Genomic DNA, 22,133 nt, shown 5'->3' with positions numbered 1-22,133 from the left:
CAACCTCCAGTCTTCTGGCACCTCACCTGTGACCATCAATGATACAAATATCTCAGCAAGAGGCCCAGCAATCACTTCTCTAGCTTCCCACAGAGGTCTCTGGTACACCTGATCAGGTCTTAGGGATTTATACACCTTTACCCGTTTCAAGACATCCAGCACTTCCTCCTCTATAATATGGACATTTTGCAAGATGTCACCATCTATTTCCCTACAGTCTATATCTTCCATATCCTTTTCCACAGTAAATATCAATGCAAAATACTCGTTTAGTATCTCCCCATTTTCTGTGGCTCCACACAAAGGCTGCTTTGCTGATCTTTGAGGGGCCCTATTCTCTCCCTAGTTGCCCTTTTATCCTTAATGTATTTGTAAAAACCCTTTGGATTCTCCTTAATTCTATTTGCCAAAGCTATCTCATGTCCCCTTTTTGCCCTCCTGATTTCTCTCTTAAGTATATTCCTACTTCCTTTACACTCTTCTAAGGATTCACTCAATCTATCCTGTCAATACCTTACATATGCTTCCTTCTTTTTCTTAACCAAATCCTCAATTTCTTTAGTCATCCAGCATTCCCTATACCTACCAGCCTTTCCTTTCACCCTAACAGGAATATACTTTCTCTGGATTCTTGTTATCTCATTTCTGAAGGCTTCCCATTTTCCAGCCGTCCCTTTATCTGCAAACATCTTCCCCCAGTCAGCTTTCAAAAGTTCTTGCCTTATACCATCAAAATTGGCCTTTCTCTAATTTCGAACTTCAAATTTTAGATCTGGTCTATCCTTTTCCATCACCATTTTAAATCTAATAGAATTACGGTCGCTGGCCCCAAAGTGCTCCCCCACTGACACCTCAGTCACCTGCCCTGCCTTATGTCCCAAGAGTAGGTCAAGTTTTGCACCTTCCCTAGTAGGTACAGCCACATACTGAATAAGAAAATTGTCTTGTGCACACTTAACAGATTCCTCTCCATCTAAACCCTTAACACTATGGAAGTCTCAATCTATGTTTGGAAAGTGAAAATCCCCTACCATAACCACCCTATTATTCTTACAGATAGCTGAGATCTCCTTACAAGTTTGTTTCTCAATTTCTCTCTGACTGTTAGGAGGTCTACTATACAATCCCAATAAGGTGATCATCCCTTTCTTATTTCTTATTGGGACCCCAATTACTAACAGATTTTAATTAGGACCTTTATTCACTAAGATGATTTCACGAAAGGAAAATCACTGACTTAAAATGGCCACAGCAATCAACTGATGACAGACTAGGCCAGCTTTATCAAACTTATGTGAGATAAACAAAGACAGTCTGAACTGAAACTGACATTTTCAAAAAGCTTTGAATCTCAGATCTACATCTCCTGTTTGCTTTACACCTTTACAGATAAGATTTATGTGTTGAAGATGAAAGGTCGCCTGATAATTACCTAATTCCGAAAAATGAGCCCAGAGACTAGATCACTCAAATGAGCTCGATTTCCAGTCACTACTTTGGCAGAGCAGCAGAGAGAAAGATGGATTTATAACTGGAACTGGAGAAGGCTTGCCCTGTCTTTCCCTGTTTTCTCTCGATCTTTCTCAAAGGACACAACCTGATGAGAAAGCAAATTGGCGAAACATGCCTTCACCATGACCTCAAAAATGTTCATAATATTTGCAACCATTACTTATATACGATTGAATGAACATGATCTAATCTAACACATAAGGAGACTTTAAGGATTTTTAAACTGCGTGTTCTTTTATCCTCCTTTAGTACTGGGTACTCTCCATCTTTTAAAGCTCGTACTTGTGATTGTGTATATGTTTAATATTGCACCTTTATTACTTTTCTTGAAGTTGAAGAGCAATAAAATTGTTCTTCCTTTCACCCATGAGAACCTTGTATTTGGTTCCTTGATTCATTCCGGTGAACTGGTGAACAGCATTTTATTTGAGTGAAGTATAGCAACGTGTTAAAAAAAATTTAAAATATTTTTTACAGGCAGTTGAGGGGGTTGAAAAGACCTGATTCATTCCTTGTCATAACAAACTGAAGGAAATTAGTATTAGTAAAAATGTAGTATTGGAGATATTAAAATGACTGTAAGTTGACAAATCCAGGACTGAATGATCTACATCCCAGATTGCTGAATGAGGCGGCTATGGAGATAGCAAATGCATTGGAGGTCATTTATTTTTCAAAATTCTATTGATTTGAATATTGCTGAAGAATATACATTTATTCAAGGTTTATGTCTTGCATTCATCTGGAAAGTTCACAAGAATGATTAATCTAAAGGGAAAACGCTCATTTTATACACTATAAGTATAGATTGCAAAAACTTATAAAAAGAACTGCAGACGCTGGAAATTAGAAACAAAAACAGGATTGCTGGAAAAAACTCAGTGGGTTTTGCAGCATCTGTGAAGAGAAAGCAGAATTAACATTTCAGGTCGAATTCTTCAGAAATGATTGTAGCTAGGAAAGGATTGATAGATATGCTAGAGAAAGGATTGGGGGAAGGAGAAAGAGTGAACAAAAAGGTGGAAATGGAGCTCGGATACAGAAAAAAAACATACAGAGGAATGGGTAAAGGTCAGCCTGGGAGAATCAATAGCTGCTAATGGGAATCATTATTGGCTCCCAATGGGTAGTGTGTGGTAGCAGTTTATGTGATGACAGGACCTGCTGTGTAGGGGTTAGGGTAAGGAGATGGGAGAAGACCCTAAAATTATTGAACTCGATATTGAGTCCAGAGGGTGGCAGACTTCCCAAGCGGAAATTGAGGTGTTGTTCTTCTGGCTTGTGCTAAACTTCACTGGAGCACTGCAGCAATCTGAGACAGAGATATTGACCAGGGAACAGGGTAGGGTGTTGAAATGGCATGCAACCGGAAGCTCAGGGTCATTTTTGAGTATGGAATGTAGGTGTTCTACAAAGCAGTCATCCAGTCTGTGTTTTGTCTTCCCAGTGTGGAGGAGACCACTTTGTGAGCAGTGAATACAGTATACTAGATTGAATGAAGTGTAGGTAAATTGCTACTTCACTGGAAGTTGCATTTGGGACCTTGGGTGTGAAGAGTGAGAGAGTAAACAGGCAGGTATTATACCTTCTGCGGTTACAGAGGAAGGTTGGGTGTGGAGGAGACGTAGACTGACCTGTCCTGGAGGGAACAGTCCCTACAAAATGCTGACAAGGGAGGGGAGGGGAATATGTGTCTGGTGGTGGCATCCCGCTGGAGACAGTGGAAATGGCTGCTAATGACCCTTTGGATGTGGATGCTGGCAGAATGATAGTTGAGGATGAGGGGAAGGGGAAGGATGAGGGCTGAGGTGCAGGAGATGGGCTGGACATGGCTGAGGGCCCTGTCAACTGCTGAGGTTGGGTATCCTCTGATGAGGAAGAAGGTGGACATTTTGGAAGCCTCCGAAATAGATTGCTGATTGGTTGACAAGTGAATTCAGATTGGTAGAGGCATTGTCATGAAGAGGATACCAGTTAGGTGATACTGGTGTTACACCCTCTATAAAAACCTGCACTTTTGTAACCTCACCTTTCCCTAAGTTTATCACTAAATTAGCTAATTGTAATTTTCTAAATTGAACCTTTAATTGTTTCAAGGGGTTCTTCTGGGTGTTAGTCTAAACCAGTATATCATTTCTACATAGTTAGGAACACTGGCAACCATTTGATTGGTCAATTTGTGAAAAATGGCTGAAGCAATTTTTTTTATCTCGAATGGCAGCACTTGACATTGTTAAAGAGTGTCTGATGATCCGTTAGCTTGGGGTGTTAAAGCAATCCACCAGTCTCCTTTTACTAAATCTACTTTAGTAAGATTTGTATCGTCTGGCCTACATGTAAATATAGACCAACAGCAATATGGTTGGCTCTTGTTGAAACTGCCTGCCAAGTCACTCAGTTCAAGGTATTTAGGGGTGGCAATGAATACCAGCTTTGTCAACAATGCCACGTCGCCTGGAGAAATAAATTAAAAGAAACAGCTGCACTGGCCATTTGTTGATGATATTCTTATAATTCTTAACATAACTAACTCTGTATAAGCTCCTTTTTATGCTTCTAGTTCCATTATTTATGCTTATCCGTATGCTTCTTTATTTCCATTACTAATGTGTCAATCACTTCAGGTAATCTTCTGTGACTTAGCTTCCTTCGATCCCTTTAATAACTTGAACACTTCTATTGCATTTTGCTCAGTGTTCCAATGCATGTGACTCTAATTTTTCCAGTAGCTCTTCATAATTCAATGATATGGAAATGCCATTGTTGGACTGGGGTGGACAAAGTCAGAAGTCACACAACACCAGGTTATAGTCCAACAGGTTTATTCGAAACCGCAAACTCTTGGAGCACTGCCTCTTCACCCGATGAAGGAGTGGCGCTCTGGCAGCTTGTGATTTTAAATGAACCTGTTGGATTATAACCTGGTATTGTGTGACTTCTGACTTCATAATTTCAGGCTGGATCTCCAGTTTTGGCAGATGTAAAAACTTATTCCCATGGGTTCATTGACCACTGTGTTCTCCATGTGACTTTAGATACCTTTAATCAACCTGTTCAGGTATCTTATGACACATGTTAGTGACAGCTGAGACTTGAACCTAGAGCTCCTAGCCCAAGAGGCAGGAACTCCACCACTGTGCCCCAAGAGCCCTCCTGTCTAGTTATATACGCAATGATCTAATTACTGTTCCATTGAAATTGAAAGTTAATCCATCATGAACTCACACAGTCTCCCAACTGTGACTTTGCATCTTATATAGATTTATCATAGCCTTCTTGTTCTTATTTTATGTGCTATATTTATAAGACTGAATCTTATAGGCAGAAATTATTTAACTAGGAGAAAGTGAGGACTGCAGATGCTGGAGATCACAATCGAGAGTGTGGTGCTGGAAAAGTACAGTTGGTCAGGCAGCGTTCAAGGAGTAGGAGAATCGACATTTCGGACATATGCCCTTCATCAGACCCTGGTGAAGGGCTTACGCCCAAAACATCGATTCTCCTGCTCCTCAGAAATTGTTTAACTCCTCGAAACAGAGATGGAAAATTTAGTTTGCAATTGACCCTCATCCATTCATTGCACTACAGACAGAATAGTAGATTCGTGTTGCCTACTGAATGACTGATGTTTTTAGTTAGTGTCATCCACTATGTGCATTGAATGCATGCATCAGTAGTGAACCCAATATTGTGAATTGCTAGTATTAAAGGCAGATTGCACCTTTCAAAACAGAGAATCATTGCAGGCTTCAAGGAGCAGTGACAGGCACTTCTTAACCTTTCCGTTAGAAACTGTATTGTGCTCTGATACTTTGAGTAATAATTTGCGAGGGAGTACACACAAACTTTTCAGGCACTGCAATGTGTGGATGTTGGTGGAAGAGATGAAAAGTTGAGTTGGCCTGTATCGATTTGAGTAGGAGAAGTCTATCTATACGCAGTGAGAGGAAGTGACAGTAGTGTTACTCCATGAACATGGAAGCACTGCCAGAAGTTGAACAAACTAACACAATTGTCACAGTTAGTGAGTTCACTTCCAAATGGCACATTTTACCAACTGCACCACTAGCCTCGTCCATTGCTCAATTCACTATACTATCCATAGCTCCATACTCCATCCACCTACAAACAACCTTTATCAATCAGTACATGGCCTACAAATCCAAATGCTTGATCTTACTCTCGCACAATCTTTGTACTCACAGGTCATTGGCAGCTATTCAACCATACCAGTTACACATATATTGCTGGACACACTCCACTCTGATGCTTTTAACAGATGAAAGTGACTGTTAACAGCAGGCAGTAGCTTAGGGCTGGAGTTGGACAAACATACATTTTTAACCCACTTGGAAGAGACAGTGTTGGGCACCATGAAAAGAGGCAAAACTGAGGATCAAGCAAACGAGCAAGGCTGAAGCAATCGATTGCAAGAGGATCTGCGTACCTAATCCTTCTTCCTTCATACCACTTCTGGAAATAGATAAATCATGCAGGCTTTCTCTGCTATTCAGAGACGTTTATCTGTGAAAATGAACGGTAAATAGCAGGCCTGTCTGCTTTCCTGAGATGAGCAGGAGGAAACGGTTCATTACCCTTCAGATGTTCCAATTTAACAGCTGCACATAAAGGTACAAAGTCTCCCTTTGAAGTTATCAAAGTTAGACAAAACCATTAGGAAACGACTGTCTTTCTTTCAAAATTTTTAATGTTTTTTTTAAAGATGTGATTAGTTCTTTGGTAGGTTTCCTTATTCTGTGGTTACGGACTATTGTTAGGACTGAGAGTTTTGGGCAACTTAGGCTTAAGTGTTTCATAACAATCCACTCATGTGATATTTTGAGGCTAATGTAATATGACATTAGAATCCCTGAGGCCATTCAGCCCCCATTGGGTCCACATCAATCCTCCAAAGAGCATCCCACCCAGACCCACCCCCTAACCTTGCACTTCTCATGACTAGTCCACCTAGCTGGAACTTCCGTGGGCACAATGCGCAAAATAGCATGGCCATTCCACCTAACCTTACCTGTACTTCTTTGGACTGTAGCAGGAAACCTGAGCACGCAACAGAAACCCACGTAGACATGGGGAGTGTAAACTCCATACAGTCACCCAACGGTGGAATCAGATCCAGCGCTATGAGGCAGCAGTGCTAACCACTGAGTCACCATGACCTGAAATTGTATTACTGTCCTGAATGCTTCCCAAAATAGTGAATTCAGAGTCAGCTTGACCACTGGAAATGGGTAGAGGTAAGGTTTTCACCCCTGTCTTATAGTCTGTTTATCCGTAAACAATATATATTTTAGAAATAGATTTCAACAAAATGTGGTGCATAGATAGGGTTTGTTCAAAGGAAGAACTGATTAGATTTAGGTGAGGATGTGGATCTTGTTCCTGGAAATTTTTATCATATCACTTAACATTGAGAGATGAAGTAAGTTGCTCTTTTTGTTTATCATGTGTTGTTTAATTTATCGTTTAGAATGTTGTGGATTGTTGCACCTGCTTTGCCATAATTTGTCATGTTGTTAAAATGTGAGCAGAATTTTCTCAGCAGGTTATTGAGTGTGGATTGGTTCTGTGACTACCTGGTGAGAACCACGCCCCCAATAACCCATCATCCCATCCTGGCACCTTCCCCTGCCACCGCAGGAATTGCAAAACCTGTGCCCACACCTCCTCCCTCACCTCCATCCAAGGCCCTAAAGGAGCCTTCCACATCCATCAAAGTTTTACCTGCACATCCACCAATATCATTTATTGTATCCGTTGCTCCCAATGCGGTCTCCTCTACATTGGGGAGACTGGATGCCTCCTAGCAGAGCGCTTTAGGGAACATCTCTGGGACACCCACACCAATCAACCACACTGCCCTGTGGGCCCAACATTTCAACTCCCCCCCCCTCCCACTCTGCCGAGGACATAGAGGTCCTGGGCCTCCTTCACCGCTGCTCCCTCACCACCCAACGCTTGGAGGAAGAACGCCTCATCTTCTGCCTCAGAACACTTCAACCACAGGGCATCAATGTGGACTTCATCAGTTTCCTCATTTCCCTTTCCTCCACCTCACCTCAGTTCCAAACTTCCAGCTCAGCACCATCCCCATGACCTGTCCTACCTGCCTATCCTCTTTTCCACCTATCCACTCCACCGTCCTCTGACCTATCACCTTCATCCCACCCCCATCCACCCATTGTACTCTTTGCGACCTTCCCCCACCCTCCTCCCTGACCTATCACCTTCATCCCCACCCCCGCCCACCTATTGTACTCTATGCTACTTCTCCCCACCCCCACCCTCCTCTCATTTATCTCTCCACCCTGCGGGCACTCTGCCTGTATTCCTGATGAAGGGCTTTTGCCCGAAATGTCGATTTTCTTGCTCCTCAGATGCTGCCTGAACTGCTGTGCTTTTCCAGCATTACTCTACTGCAGAATCTTGTTTCCAGCATCTGCAGTCATTGTTTTTACCTGAAGCCTCATCAGTAAGAAGGAAACCTCTAATAAAGCCATTCATTTTTATCAGCTTTATAATTATGTTATGGTCCCAACTGATGGTTCAACAGGACAAAGTCAGAACCCAGAATCTGGCTTGATAGGTTTTTTTTTAAATTTAGTTAGCATGGCTGTCAGTCACTAAGCAATAGTCATATGAGGCTGTGGAGAATTTTTAATAATGGATCAGAAGTTTATTACATAAAAGAGGCAAACAAAAAAAAACAAGCTAGATTTTACGGATATAGGATCCAAAAAGATCTTACCAATCTCAAGATAAAAGGTTTGAACTCTAGTTTTCCTCCACTATTATATCCCGTGACTCAAATCCAGTAGAGTTACACCTCTATATCAAATCTATATAACCAGGTCGGAGAGGTCTTTCTTTATGTTGGTTGCATTCCTGTGAGAAGTGTAGATGGAGTCAATGGATGGAAGTCTAGTTTGCGTGATGGACTGGACTGTGTACACAACACTCTGTAGTTTGTTGCTGTCTTGGGCAGAACAGTTGCCATACCACACTATGATGCAGCCAGATCGGATGCTTTGTGTGGTGCCTTTATAAAAATTGGAAAGAGTCATTTTGGACGTGGCAAATTTCCTTAGCCTTCCAAGGAAATAAAGAGATTGGTGTGCTTGGATAGTGCAGTGAAAGTAGACAGTTTTCTATAAGTAATATGGGTGAAACTTTTAAGCAAAGGGGAACAAATTCTGTGGTTTAAGAGTCCATGCTGCAAGAGTGGAATAAGATGACAGACACTGTCACAGGTCTTGTTGGCTTTGATGATAATACACCGTTGTTGTCAACCCTCAATTCAGTAACCAGTCATTTAAACATATGATTTTGCTTGAGATAGAAATGTTGTTTTTAAATCTTTTAATGCTGTTTTTGTTTCCTACTCTCAGCGAGGGATAGGTAAAGATTTTATTTAATTTGAATACTTTTGGAAGTCTGAAGGTAACTGGTGGCAAACTGCATCTTGACTCATGAAAACAGTTTCTTAACCCATAGACATCTGGTGCCAGCATTTCTCACAAAATTTATCAAGTCCAGCTACTCATTGTAGCTTATATAACCAATAAGGGAACACTACACTGTTCTGCTTTTAACCTTCAAGTTGTTAAAAAGGGGTATTTTCTACAACAGTTCAAACTTCCAATTTCCCAGTTAAACTTCAAATAAGAGGTGTGTTCCTTTCATAACACCAAGTAGGACCCTGAGCCACAGAACAAGAAATTATGTCAAATGACAAAAAGCTTGAGTGATAAAACTAGACTTTAAGAAATGTCTTAAAGCAGGAAAGCAAGGTAGAGAGGTACAGCTGTAAAGGGAGGGAATTCCAGAGCTTGGAGCTGAGGTAGGTGAAGGCACAGCCACCAATGATGGAGCAGTTATAATGGAGAATGTATAAGTAATCGGAATTAGATGAACACTTTGGAGGGTTGTTGGGTTGGAGGAAAGTACTCAAGAGTTCTATAATCAAAATCACATGATTAACCATTAACGTATGTAGTACATTTTTAATAAAAACTTTGGCATTTTTCCCTCAGAATATTTCGAAAGTATTTCTATTATTTATCAAGACCTCCTTATGGGGAAAAATCCAAATGCTGTGATTGTGCCAACTTCCTCCGTCCAACAACATCGCTTACTGTCTGTTGAAACAGCAACACAAGAAGGTGTTGATGCATCCCAGTTTTCTGATTGTTTGGAAACACTCTGTGACAGATATAAGCACAAGTAAGTATTGTTATTATAGTAGTTGGTATTGTATGTTGAGTCTGTGATTTATGTTGTGATTAATCAATTTTTTTCCTTTATTCAGTATTAATGTCAATTTGTTTCTAATATTTGTCACTCATAATTAACACCGCATTTTTTCCTGTGCATTTCACCAACAAAACTTGTCCCAAAAGAAGAAAACAACCACAATTCCACATTTCAAGAGGAGACAAAGTTCTCGGGTTATTATCACTGGACTATTAATCCAGAGATGCAGGTAATGATCTAGATGCCCTGGTTCAAATCCCACAATTGCATACAGTTTAGTATTTGAGTTCAATAAAAAAAATCTGGAATCAAGGGTTGAATGATAGCCTGACTTTGATCAGTGTCAATTGTTGGGGAAAATCTCATCTGTTTTGTCTTTGCCTGGTATGCCTATCTGTGACTCCAGGCACACAGTAATGTACAGTAACTCTTAACTGTCCTCTGGTCAATTAGCGGTCATCAACAAATGGTGGTTTAGCCACGTCTTGGGAATGAATTTTTGAAAAAACTTTCTTGAAATCTAACATTACGAGCATAACAAAGATATGTAAGAATTGAAAATTTATCTTTCAAGTTACCCATTATTCTTGCTAGGTTGAAATTAATTGTACCACTGTGACACCAGTTGGTGTACCTGGATGTTATGGGTATTGATCCATGGGGCCTGGCTGATCCTGGGTATGTAGAGGCACTGTCATGAGTGCGGATGACACACAAGATCTGGCAAAACCCGAAGGGTAGGTGGTGACGCTGTTGTCATGCAAGTCCCATCTCCATCTCCATCCCATTAGGAGTTGATGTCACATTTGAAGCACAGGCAACCCTGCACTGGAGGTAGAAATTGTCCTGCAGGCTTTTTAAGGTGGCCCTGCAGTTTAAATTCCCAGTGTCTGAAGCTCGGTTGCTCCAGCACAAAAAGGCATCTAAAGTCCAGGGAGAAGATTCCTCCTCTGTCACACTGAGTTGCATCAGCAGGTTCAGCTGAAGTGTGAGGTGTCACAGTTCAGCTGGGGTAACCCCTTCATCTGTCATTACCTCCTTGAAGTTCTGTCCCCTTGAAGGCTCAGATATATGTCAAGAGTGTGGTGCTGGAAAAGCACAGTAAGTCAGGTAGCATCCGAGGAGCAGGAGAATCGACATTTCGGGCATAAGGCCTTCATCAGCAATGAGGCTTGTGGGCTGAGGAGCTGAGAGTCTGTGGTACTACTTTAAGAGAAAACCCATCTGCACCTCAACTGTGGACTGCCCTATTACATATTGGACCTATTTCTTCTGGACTTCCTGCCTGAGCATCTCAGCTCAGATAGTGTCTACACACATACAATGTCTCCATGATCATACAGTACACTGTGCATAATGTCCTGCAAGAATTCTCAGGGAGAGTTTTTAATCCAAAGACAGCTGGTGCCAGCATGTCTCACAAAAGTGTCAATCCAGTTACTCTATAGGTTACATGAGTTACATGATCTTGTGTAGCCTTTAGTAACCCTCGAGTTGTTAAACAAAAAGGTTATTCTCTACAACGCGGCAGTCAGAGAGAGCCAAAAAAACCACATCTGAGTAACCATGTTTTATTGGGTGGGTTACTAAAGGCGTCAGAGAAAGGTATGAGTTTCATTAAATCAGGAGGTATGATTATATCATGTCAATTGCACTTAAACAACACACAGATTGAAAATTTAGCATGTCAGCACCTTCCGGCTGTAATATTTCTCATTTTGTTACCTCCCACATGATTGCCACCACAGGAGGCTGTTGTGTACCTCTCTGCATATTTCTCCATGCCCGTCTGTCATCTGCCATGCCACAACAGGCTCCATAAAATCAAGACTGGGGTCTTTCCCTCATGTTTGACCCAGTGCACCACACTGGGCCCCACAGACACACTCAAGCTGTAATATATCATGCTGCATTACTTGTGGTGTCACCCCCTCTGCTGAGGTCAAACGTTTGGAGACTCCTGGTCAGAGTGGTCTCCTTCAGCAATACTTAGATAATAAACACAATTGCACTGCTGGTCTGACTGTAAATGACCAAGCTACAAGACAGTACAGTAATCCCTCAGAATCAATGAAATGCTCTAACTTGGGACCAATCCCACTGCTGTGCAGCAGCAGCTCCATATCTCACAGCAGTTTTGTAGCTGAAATTGTCAGTTTGCTGTTTTTTTTAAACTGTCATTTTAGAAATGATTGATTGTGCTAAATACATATCCACTCGTTATTTAAGCTGTCCTCTGTAGCTAGAAACATGATTTTAGCTTTGTTGTGCAATGCTCTTGCTACTGAATCTGAAGGTCAATGCTAAGTAAGTTCTGTCTTATCAAATATAGCATATTTCGGAAGAGTTATACGAATGCCTTGTCTGCTTATTCAGGAGGACATAAACTATAGTTTTCAAAGATTAGTGCGTATATTCTGTCCTGTCTTGTCCTGTTTGTAGTTGCTTCTCTTGGAGATCTGCTATCATTGACGGGTCAAACATCTTTACCAATATGATATGTTTGAAATATTCCTTCTATGTTTCCCCATAACATATACCATGAAGACTGGGTTATTTTTGATATAGATATCTCGAAGTTCATGAACAACAATAACTATTAACACTTGTATCAGACGTACATTGGCTGGGATATCTGCTTATAATGTTACAAATGTATTACAGTCAGAATTTTCCCAGCCTCTGAATGGCATGGCATTGGCCAGGAAGTTGGGAGAATTGTATGAGTTTGGCATTTAAAAAGTTTGAAGAGCAAACTGTCCCATTTTCAAACCAAATGCTGAATGGCAAGGAGTGGTGAAAAAACTTATTTGCATACTTTAATATGTATTAACATCTCATTACAGTTCATCTTGCCTAATTTATATGCAGCTTCCTATTCGCCAGATCAAAACAATTCACGACATGAAGGTTATAACAATTTCCCGATGAGTCCGGCTTGCCACCTCTGGCCTTCGATCTTGGACCCATTAGCCAATGTCTCAAGGTGCAAAATATGGGCAGCAGCTGTCCACAAATGTTGGGATCTGATGTGTACCATCCCCACTGCTCCCTCATGGTGGATCTCAGATCCATTTGCAAGACAGTCCTGCACTTCTATACTGCGGTCTGGAGCAAGCCAGTGTCTTTCATTGGAATGCTGTTGCCAGCAGCTATGCAGCAAGCAGACTGCATGTGCCTCAACCAAAGTACAATCTGGCAAAGTCTAAGGGAATAGTCTCAGTCAAGTCAAAGGAGACACCCTTCAGTCAGGCAACTGAAGTAAGTTAATAGCCGCCTCCGATATCTGTCCAGGGCTTCAGGTAGTTAGAGTCAAGGGACTCATACTAATACAGTTTGGAAAGCAGGCTATGGTCAACACTGGACATCCATTGTAGTCAGAGAATAAGTCAGTTGAAGATTTGCCAATAGATTAATCAGGGGTGTTAAATGAATACATTGCATCTGCCTTAACAGAAGTGGAAGATGCTGTTCTCAAGCCATGGTGACAGAGGGGAACTCTATCACTAGGAGAGCTATAAATTAATTAGGAGGAAGTCTTGTATTGATGTACTGTTGGTACTTAAAGCTGGCGTGACACAAAGACTGAATGAAATGCAACCAATGATCTTAAAGGAAATGAGGGGGACCATAGGAAAGAGACTGGCCATAACCTTTCAGTCTTCTCTGGACTTGGAAGTGCCTGAAGACTGAAGAATTGCAAATATCACAGCCTTGTGCAACAACATTTGTAAATGCAGACTAATCAGCTTAACCTCAGTGGTGGAGAAGCTTCTAGAAATAGTCATTTAAGATAGAATTAGTGGGCATGTGGAAAAAGGTGGGTTGATTATGAAGAGTCAGCATGGGTTTCTAAAGAGGAATCAAGTTTAACTAACTTGCTGGAGTTTTGGAAGAGGTAACAGAAAGATTTGATGTTCATGTATAATATATTCACGGATTTCCAGAAAGCATTTGATATAATTTCATACAAGAAAATTCTGAGGGAAGTATAGGCTGTGGTATAAAAGGGACAGTAGCAATGTGGATACAAAATTGGCTGATTGAAAGGAAACAGAAAGCAATGATCAATGGATATTTTTTCATCTGGAGAAAGGTTTGTAGTAGAGTTCCCTAGGGTGAGTATTAGGACACGGAAATAGAACAAAGAACTGAGTGTTGGACGTCTGAAACAAAAACATAAATTGCTGGAGAAAATTCAGAGCAGAAGTTCTGAAGAAGGATCACTCAACTCAAGATGCTAACTCTGCTTTCTATCTACTGATGCTGCCAGAAATTCATCTGAATTTCTCCAGCAATTTCTGTTTTTGTTTCAGTACTGAGATCTTTGATTTTCTTGATATATATCAAAGATCTGGATCTTGATGTGCAGGAGATAATTTCAAAATTTGCAGGTGACACAAAATTTGGAAGAATGTGAGGAGGATGGTGTGGAAGGTACAGATAGGTGGCAGATATAGTTCAATTGAGTGAAGTGAGACATGATGCACTTTATGCATTTTGAAAGACAGCCTAAAAGAGGGTCAGGGCTAGGGTTGTTTGGAAGGAACAAATCTAAAGGGTGTGCAGGAGCAGAGGAACCTGGGTGTATATGTGCACTGATCATTGCAGACGATAAGACAGGTAGAGAGAGCAGTAAGTAAAGCCTACAGTATTCTCAGATTTATTAATGGGGCACAGAGTACAAGAGCAGGGAAGTGAAGTTGAAATTGTGTATTTGACTTATTAGACTTCAGTTGGAATATTATATACAGTTGTGGCTGCCAAATTATAAGGTACAGGATGTAATTGCATAGAAGAGAGAGTGCAGAAGCAATTTACAAGAATGGTTCCAGAAATGAGAATCTTCAATAATGATGATAAGTTGAAGAAATTGGGACTGTTCTCCTAAGAGAGAAGAAAGCTGAAAGAATATTTGATAGATGTGTTTAAAATCGTGAATGGGTGTCATGAAATATATAGGGAGAAGCAGTTCCCAGTGCAAAAGGAACAAGAGTAAGAGGGTGTAGATTGAAAGTGCTGTACAAAAGAACAAGGCTGATGTAAGAAAGAAATGTTTTCACAAAGCACGTAGGTAGGATATGAAATGCACTGCCTGGTAGCAGATTCGATTGAGGCATTCAAGAAGGTGTTGAATGATTATCTGGGTAGAAGTAGTGTGCAGAGGTATGGAGTAAAAGTAGAAGATTAGGTAATGTTGCTCATCTGACGAGCCAATGTAGACATGATGGGCTGAATGGACTCCTTCTGCATCATAACAATTCTGTAATCAATGAAGGCTGTCTGTTCAAGTCAGTGAAGATGTTTGGCCACAATCAAGTCTGAGAGTCCAGTTACCCAAAGTAAATGTGCTGTTTAATCAGGGGCTGCAGCTGCAGGAGGAAAGCTGGGCAACTCATTGTGGGGTTAGGAAGCAGCTCAGTGGGATGCAAATTGTGAGGGGGGAAAACTCAGCAGGTCAGAGCGAGGGACATGGGAGTATGGGAAGGGAAGGGTAATGCTAGGGGGTGGGGATGTTATGGACAGTTAGCATCACGATGTCTTCAGTAAGGGGGCAGTGCATTATTATGTCTGGCATGAGGATTCAATATCTAGGTCGAGATTAGAGGGGTGCTGGAAAAGCACAGCAGGTCAGGCAGCATCCATGGAGCAGGAAAATCGATTTTCCTGCTCCTCGGATGCTGCCTAACCTGCTGTGCTTTTCCAGCACCACGCTAATCTAGACTCTGATTTCCAGCATCTGCAGTCCTCACTTCTGCCATGAGGAATCAGTAGGCTGGGGCTCGGGTGGGAGAGTATAGAGGGAATGTGAGCAGTTAATCAAACTGATTGAGCAGAAATGCAATGAAGATCGAGGCTGATGCGTTGACTGGGAGGCCTATCAAGAACAGAATGTGTAGATTTGGTGGGTCACCAAGGAGAGACTGAGCCAGTGACTCACTGTGTGAAGCCTGGATGTGATTTTTTTCCCTTGAAATTCAAATAATAAATGTATAATGGAGATGAAAATGGCTGCCACTACGCCCAGATGAAATTGTCTCGTTCTGTGAGGGAGGGGTCTTCACTTCTTCTGTAGCGTGAAACAGACATGGATGCAGTGCAGGTGAAAAACAACTGTGATCACAACATGTTGTATGTGAACCTGAGGCAATAATGTACGAGTGAACCACAAATCCTGACCCCAAGCACTCTTGACCACATCTCGCAGCATCAGGAGGCAATCCCACTAGTGACTGTGATGCACAATCAATGTATTGCATTCCCGACGTTTCAATGTTATTTCATTTTGCTTACATCACGACTGAGCCAGCTCGATGCCGGGCTGTGTGTGGGCTCCTGAGCCCGGGGCTCCCGTCCGCTTTCTTTCTTTACTTTTTTTTTCTTTTTGCTTCTGCTCTTGTTCTTTTTTTGCTGTTTTTCTTATCTTTGGGGCCTTTTGCAGAGGGTTAATTGGCAGCATTGACACAATAGCAAGAGCGGGTCATGTGTGGAATGGTGAATGCGGCAGCCTCCTGGCAGTCTGAAGTAGCAATGACACAGGCAGGATGCTCCTGGAGATTGGAGGTAGCAGCAGCAAGGATATGGGGATAAGACTTCAACTTTACGATCTGGGTGTGCCTCTTACCTTTTGGCTTTCTTTTATTTCTGCATTTTTAAAATGATGTTTCTGTAACCAATATGGCACGTGACAATGGTGACTTTGTACACTTTACACTGCACTCAGTGCACATGACAATAAATTCCAATTCTAATTCTAGACAGATTCACTCTAATTGTCAAAGTATCAATTACGTTCCAAGGTCCCATAGCCTGAACAGGGTGGAGGAGCTGCATACTGCACGCCTGCAATTTAAAACTCTGTGTAACATGACAGAGGGCAATACTCTACGCCTTGGATCTTATACTTGCAGCTTGACTGGCATTCGCTCACACATCTGATGGTGAAAAGTGAACATATATTTACAAATATGTAATTGCATTTACAGTGAGGTTTCACCCATACCACCTATGTGCCCTCAGAAGACCTTCCTCCTTTCCTTTATTATGTTTCTTGCAGTCCCAGGATAAACAGCTGGCCTGGAGGGAGTCTATGCTACAGTGGAGTTTGTTTGTCTTGGAGTTTTGGTCTGAGGGGTGTTTGTGTCTGGAGCAACCAGCCTTGTTGTGAGTGTGCCCTGCCCAGTGGCACTGCCCAACCTCCTTATGAGGAAAGGGTGCCTGGACTGAGGTGAAGACTCCTATCTTCTTGTCACCACGCCTTTGGTGATGAGGGCAATTTGCTAGATTGATGGATTGCAGAACAGACTTGCTAAACATTTTTGACAGATCGAATTATGTGCAGGGGATCTTCCTACTATATATATGGTGAGTCTTTACATAAAAGGACTAGAAGAAGAGAGACTTTGATCACAAGATTCAGAATGTATGGAGAGTGTAGAATCAAGACATGTATGAATTATAATTAATAAAAAGAACTCCAATGCTGGAAATCAGAAACAAAGACAGAAATTGCTGGAAAAACTTAGAACTGAAGAAGGGTCACTTGACCCGAAACACTAATTCTGCTTTCTCTCTACAGATGCTGCCAGACCTGCTGAGTTTTTCCAGCAATTTCTGCTGTTGTTACCTTTGAGTTGATCTTTGTCGTGTGCCGTAGATAGCTTCTGTACATGTTCTCAGTTGGTAAGATCTGGCCTAATATCATTGACCAGGAGCAGACAGGTGGGACTAGTTTCATTTGGGATTATGATCAGCATGGACTGGTTGGACCGAAGGGTCTGTTTCTGTGCTGTATGACTGTATGACCTTGACGAGCAGATTGTTTTGCAGAAATTGATTTGGCTTTTGCTGATGCAACATTTTTTTCACGTTGAGAGGAAATTAATGTCACTGGGACTCTGCTCAAACAGTTTAACAATCATGTTTAGTAGCAGAAGTGCCATTTTATAAATCATTTTAAATTCAGCTGTTCAGATCCTCTGGGCCAGAGGTAAGGCTACTATCACTGTGCCACAAAATGGCTTAAAGCATCATGTTATAGATGCACAGCCACCTGCAATATTTTCACGAAATTTATGGGGAGCTCTCCACAATTTATGCCAAAATCCTCCAGGATGTTTAAACCTACCTGTAGCTTTAGTGTGGTAACTCAGAACAATACTATTCTTTCAAAATAACTGCATCTTTTAAGTATGTATTCTAGGGGTGTCAGCTTTTCTGAGGCTTTGCCAGCAATTTTTAAGCACACCTTGTGTGTGTTTTCTCTGTTGCCTGACACACAGTAGTACTCTTCCAACACTCACCTTCCGCATGTTTACAATGTTTCACCTTCCACATACAGATAGATGTCTTTAACATTGGTCTCTACTGTCTTCAAAAGAACAGGTGCATCATCACTGGGATATTTTGACTGTCTTCCTCAGCCACCTGCCTTTCTCACCATGTTGTATTTGCAGCTTTTTGCATGCTCGCTCTAACATGCCTGCCATCTGAAAATGTTCAGTGACAAAAGGAAGCAAAGGTAGCTTGCTGCTTTATCATTGTAACCCCCTCCGCAAAGCTGTACAGATTACACGACATGGGCTGTTACGTTAATTGATTTGTACTTTATCTTTCATTAAATTGTAAAATCTTGGAACAAAATTCCCTGAAATTAATGTTTTGTTAAAACCAGTCACAAGCAAATCCCATCAGAACGAGACAAAAGAGTTATTATTGATGCAGTTTCTCAGCAGGACATTATGCTGCCTTCAAATTGATACCAGCACAAACCCCACCACAAGAACCATAGATTTCATGGTAAAATTAAATCTGCTGCACGTTGGCAGGATTTACGTTACAAAGTTTGTGCCAAAGTTCAGTCCTTGCCAGATTGATTCTGGCATGAACTCAGAAATTTAAGCAGGTTATTGAATCATTTCAGCTGCAGAGTGACATATTGAATCTTAAAGGATGCCAATACTTCTTGTAAACATACGAAGTTCCTGTTTATTCAGCAGAGTAAAGGTTAATAAACTATTAGTTGCCTCTTATACTGACCAAATAATCAAGAGGTTTAAAATACAGTGATCCTAAAGGAAATATTTAGTCTATGTATCGAGACTTTTCAAACAAAAATAGGGTCACACAGCAGCAGCCTGTATATCCTCTCTAAAAATGACTTTTTATTTAAAGCATGCTGTCTGACAGAACTTCGTATCTTTTTCTACTGAACCTAGTGAATCACAGCTTTTTTTCATGGGACTCCCTTGTGACTGCGGACTGGATTTTACACTGAAGGCAGGCTTCCCACATCCCAATGTGAATGTCAAGGCTCAGTTCTTCATTTAGCCCTATTTAAATTATTCAGGCGATGGCCCTTCAGCAAGTATGAGGTAGGATGTCTGTCCTTCTTCAGGATAAATCTCACCGCCATGAGAGTTGCCAGCAGCTGTGCACATGGGCAGTGGCTTTGGCAGTACAACATAACTGGCAAGGATGTAACATTCAGCAATAGGCCCAGAGATACAGGTAAGCTCAGAATCTCACTCAGGTCATACTAACAGGCATCTGTGGCTCATTGTTTGAGTTCCTTCTTGCAGTAATGAAGAGGTTACTCCATTAAGTCAGACTTCAATGGCTGTGAGTGCTTTTATGGTTGAATAGTTGAGCATTTGTTGCACGAATGGACTCAGTAAGTAGAGCAGGTTTTGAGAGAGAAGGTGTTTAGGTTTCCTCATGAGTTCTGTCGTTGCACCATTTCCAGGTTGCTTAGACTCTTTCGAGGGAAGCGTGATTTATTTCTGAAGTAAACTTTTCGCTTTGGCTGAGAATTCTTTTCTTGAAAGACTTTGTCCTCCTAGGGTTATTCCTGGGGAGTTCTAATTTAAAATGGAGTTTCTCAGCTTTATACAAATCAAGCTGAAGATGGCTGCTATGTTATCATGACATGAGGCAATATCAATTACGCTGGTATCCCCTGTGGGGGGTTCTTCAAGTCTCTTGCTTGTCTCAGACGTCTTAAATTTTCAAATCTGCAAAAACCCATTGTGTTGTCTAAAGAGATAATTGAATTTCAAATAGTTGTCTTTGTGGTTGCTATTGAGATAACATATCAGTTTGTTTTTGGCTGGCTGAAGTGAATCAACAAGAACCAATCATTAACCTCTGGCAGCCTTTTTTACATTCTGTGCCTGTTCGTTGAAATTAAATTGAATTCTTTATCAAATAAACATTATTATAATTACACAGTCAGGGTAGCAGAATGAAACTTAAAATGCATAGGTGGAGTGATTCTGAATGTCCATCTCTATACTCAAAAATTGGAAGATATATTTCATTTTAAATGAGTGACGATCTAATGTGCTAAATGTATTTATTAACATTGGATTTCCAAACCACACTTTTTCTAACTTCACATGTATAATAGTTCTTATGAGCAGAATTAGGCCATTCGGTCCTTCAAATTTACTCTGCCATTCAATTATTTCATGGATTGGATTGTAGTCTCAACTTTTTGTTCTTGTCTGTTGCTTCCATATCCTTGGGCTGTTAACAAACCATTTCACAAGCAATACTGACGTCAGTTGACAACTTGTAACTACCTAGCGAGAATCCCATGATCCAGCTTGTGATAAGTGTAAAAGCTGGTGTGAGATGTTCCTGACATCAAGATTAGCCTCGCCACACTCATCAGACGCATAACCACCTTAACCCCCATCTCTGATGGACTAACTCTTTTGTCATTTTAATCTCTCTTGTTTTTCACTCTATCATAGACCTTCCTTACATCCTGGTTTAATCCAACCCTTGCTCAGATCCTACTACTTCTTCAACATTTCTCCATTCTGATGAAAGGTCGACAACCAATCTGTTTCTCTGTCACCACACTCCAACCTGCTGACTATTTCCAGCAACTTCTGTTTTTATTTCAGATATCTAGTATCTGCAGTATTTTACTTTTCCAGCAGCAAGTCACTTTGTCTTCAGTGTTATACTGTTAATCAATCTGGTATCCTGATTAAACCAAGAGTTGAAAGTTTATCGAAAAGATCTTTCTGATTTTTACAGCAACCAGATTCTTCAACACCCCATCAACGACAATCACCCGGTTGTAATTTCTGACTTTACTTGACAACCTTAGGAGGACAGTTTACTGCAGAACAACAACTTCACTACACAGTCAGTAGTGGAAAGAGATATGTCTTATCCAATTTTTACTCTATCCTGCCAAAGAACGGAATCAAGACAACTGTATAATTATTAATCAATGAGAACTAAGGACAGTAAATTGAGCAGTCTACAAACCATTAGACCATAGCACTAACAATAAATCATTTGTCTTATTCAGCTGCACTATAATTTGAAAATTCAATAAACAAGAGACATGAATTCCTTCTGTCTTTGTCAAGATGTGATCCTGCTAATGTGCTCATGTTTGGGTCACAAGTGTTTTCAGGATTTAGTTCAGAGATAATTAAACAGAAGACACTTCTGCAGAGGCTTATGGGGTCTGAACATGGTAGTCTATGGCGAATTGTGTGGCAGAATCAGGAGAGATGTTCAGTGAGGTATATCTTGACATTGACATCATCTCACCCTACTAGCTTCTACCTTTCTACAAGTGGCGTGGTGAGATTCTCGCTAGGCAGTGACAAGTTGGCAATTGATGGCCATTATCAGTTTTTAAGGTCCCTATTGACAGCCCAACTCATTTCATCAGTATTCTGGTTGTAATTCTACAGACTAGCCATCAGGAACATCAGACAAGGAATCAGAATGAGTGCTTGGTGGGTTCAGCTCACCGCCTTTTCCAAATGACTCCTATCTTACCCATAGTGTCACACCTCACTGGGGTAATGTATTGGAAATCAAACTCTACTGTTCCTACAGTCATCACTAAAGTTAGAAGTTTCTAAAAGAAGTATGCAAAATCACCAACCTTCTTAATCTTCAGCCCCAGGTTGTTAGAAAACACCAGGTTACTATTTTAAAAAATCATTAGTTATTACAGGTAATCAGGTTCTAGCTATAAATAAACAATTAAACTAAATCAAGCAAATCCTACAAATTAAAACTCTAAACATCTTATAAAGTCCCCCTTACACAGACAAAATTAAACAAGGGAAAAAGAACACAGGCAAAAGGGAACCTTGGAAAACAGCATAGGAGTTATTGTTCACAAAACCTGTGGAGTTGGTTCTTGCTGACCCAAAGGTTTCTCTTTGACTGTCCTTTTTTTGAATGCTGCCACTGGGCAGAGGGTGGCTGTGTCTCTCATGAAAGGTCTCTGACTTATCCAATTCAAAGTCACCACTTGCAGTATCTACTAAAGGAAAGGTAAGCTAATTTTCTTCAGGTTTGAAGTGGCT

The 22,133-nt window shown here is 41.0% G+C and overlaps 1 protein-coding gene across 1 annotated transcript in view; it reads left to right on the top strand.

Moving 5' to 3' along the window:
* The window catches only part of cstpp1 (centriolar satellite-associated tubulin polyglutamylase complex regulator 1), a 323,777-nt gene that overhangs the window by 266,574 nt on the left and 35,070 nt on the right, over positions 1–22,133 (top strand). Inside the window, exon 6 of the mRNA XM_060838596.1 lies at positions 9,564–9,753. Coding sequence (XP_060694579.1) covers positions 9,564–9,753 — 190 coding nt within the window. The remainder of the gene's footprint in view (positions 1–9,563; positions 9,754–22,133) is intronic.

Source organism: Hemiscyllium ocellatum, chromosome 18 (assembly GCF_020745735.1).
Source record: "Hemiscyllium ocellatum isolate sHemOce1 chromosome 18, sHemOce1.pat.X.cur, whole genome shotgun sequence".
NCBI lineage: Eukaryota > Metazoa > Chordata > Chondrichthyes > Orectolobiformes > Hemiscylliidae > Hemiscyllium > Hemiscyllium ocellatum.
The sequence above is the reverse complement of the archived record's forward strand: the minus strand, read 5'-3'. Positions and strand labels throughout refer to the sequence as shown.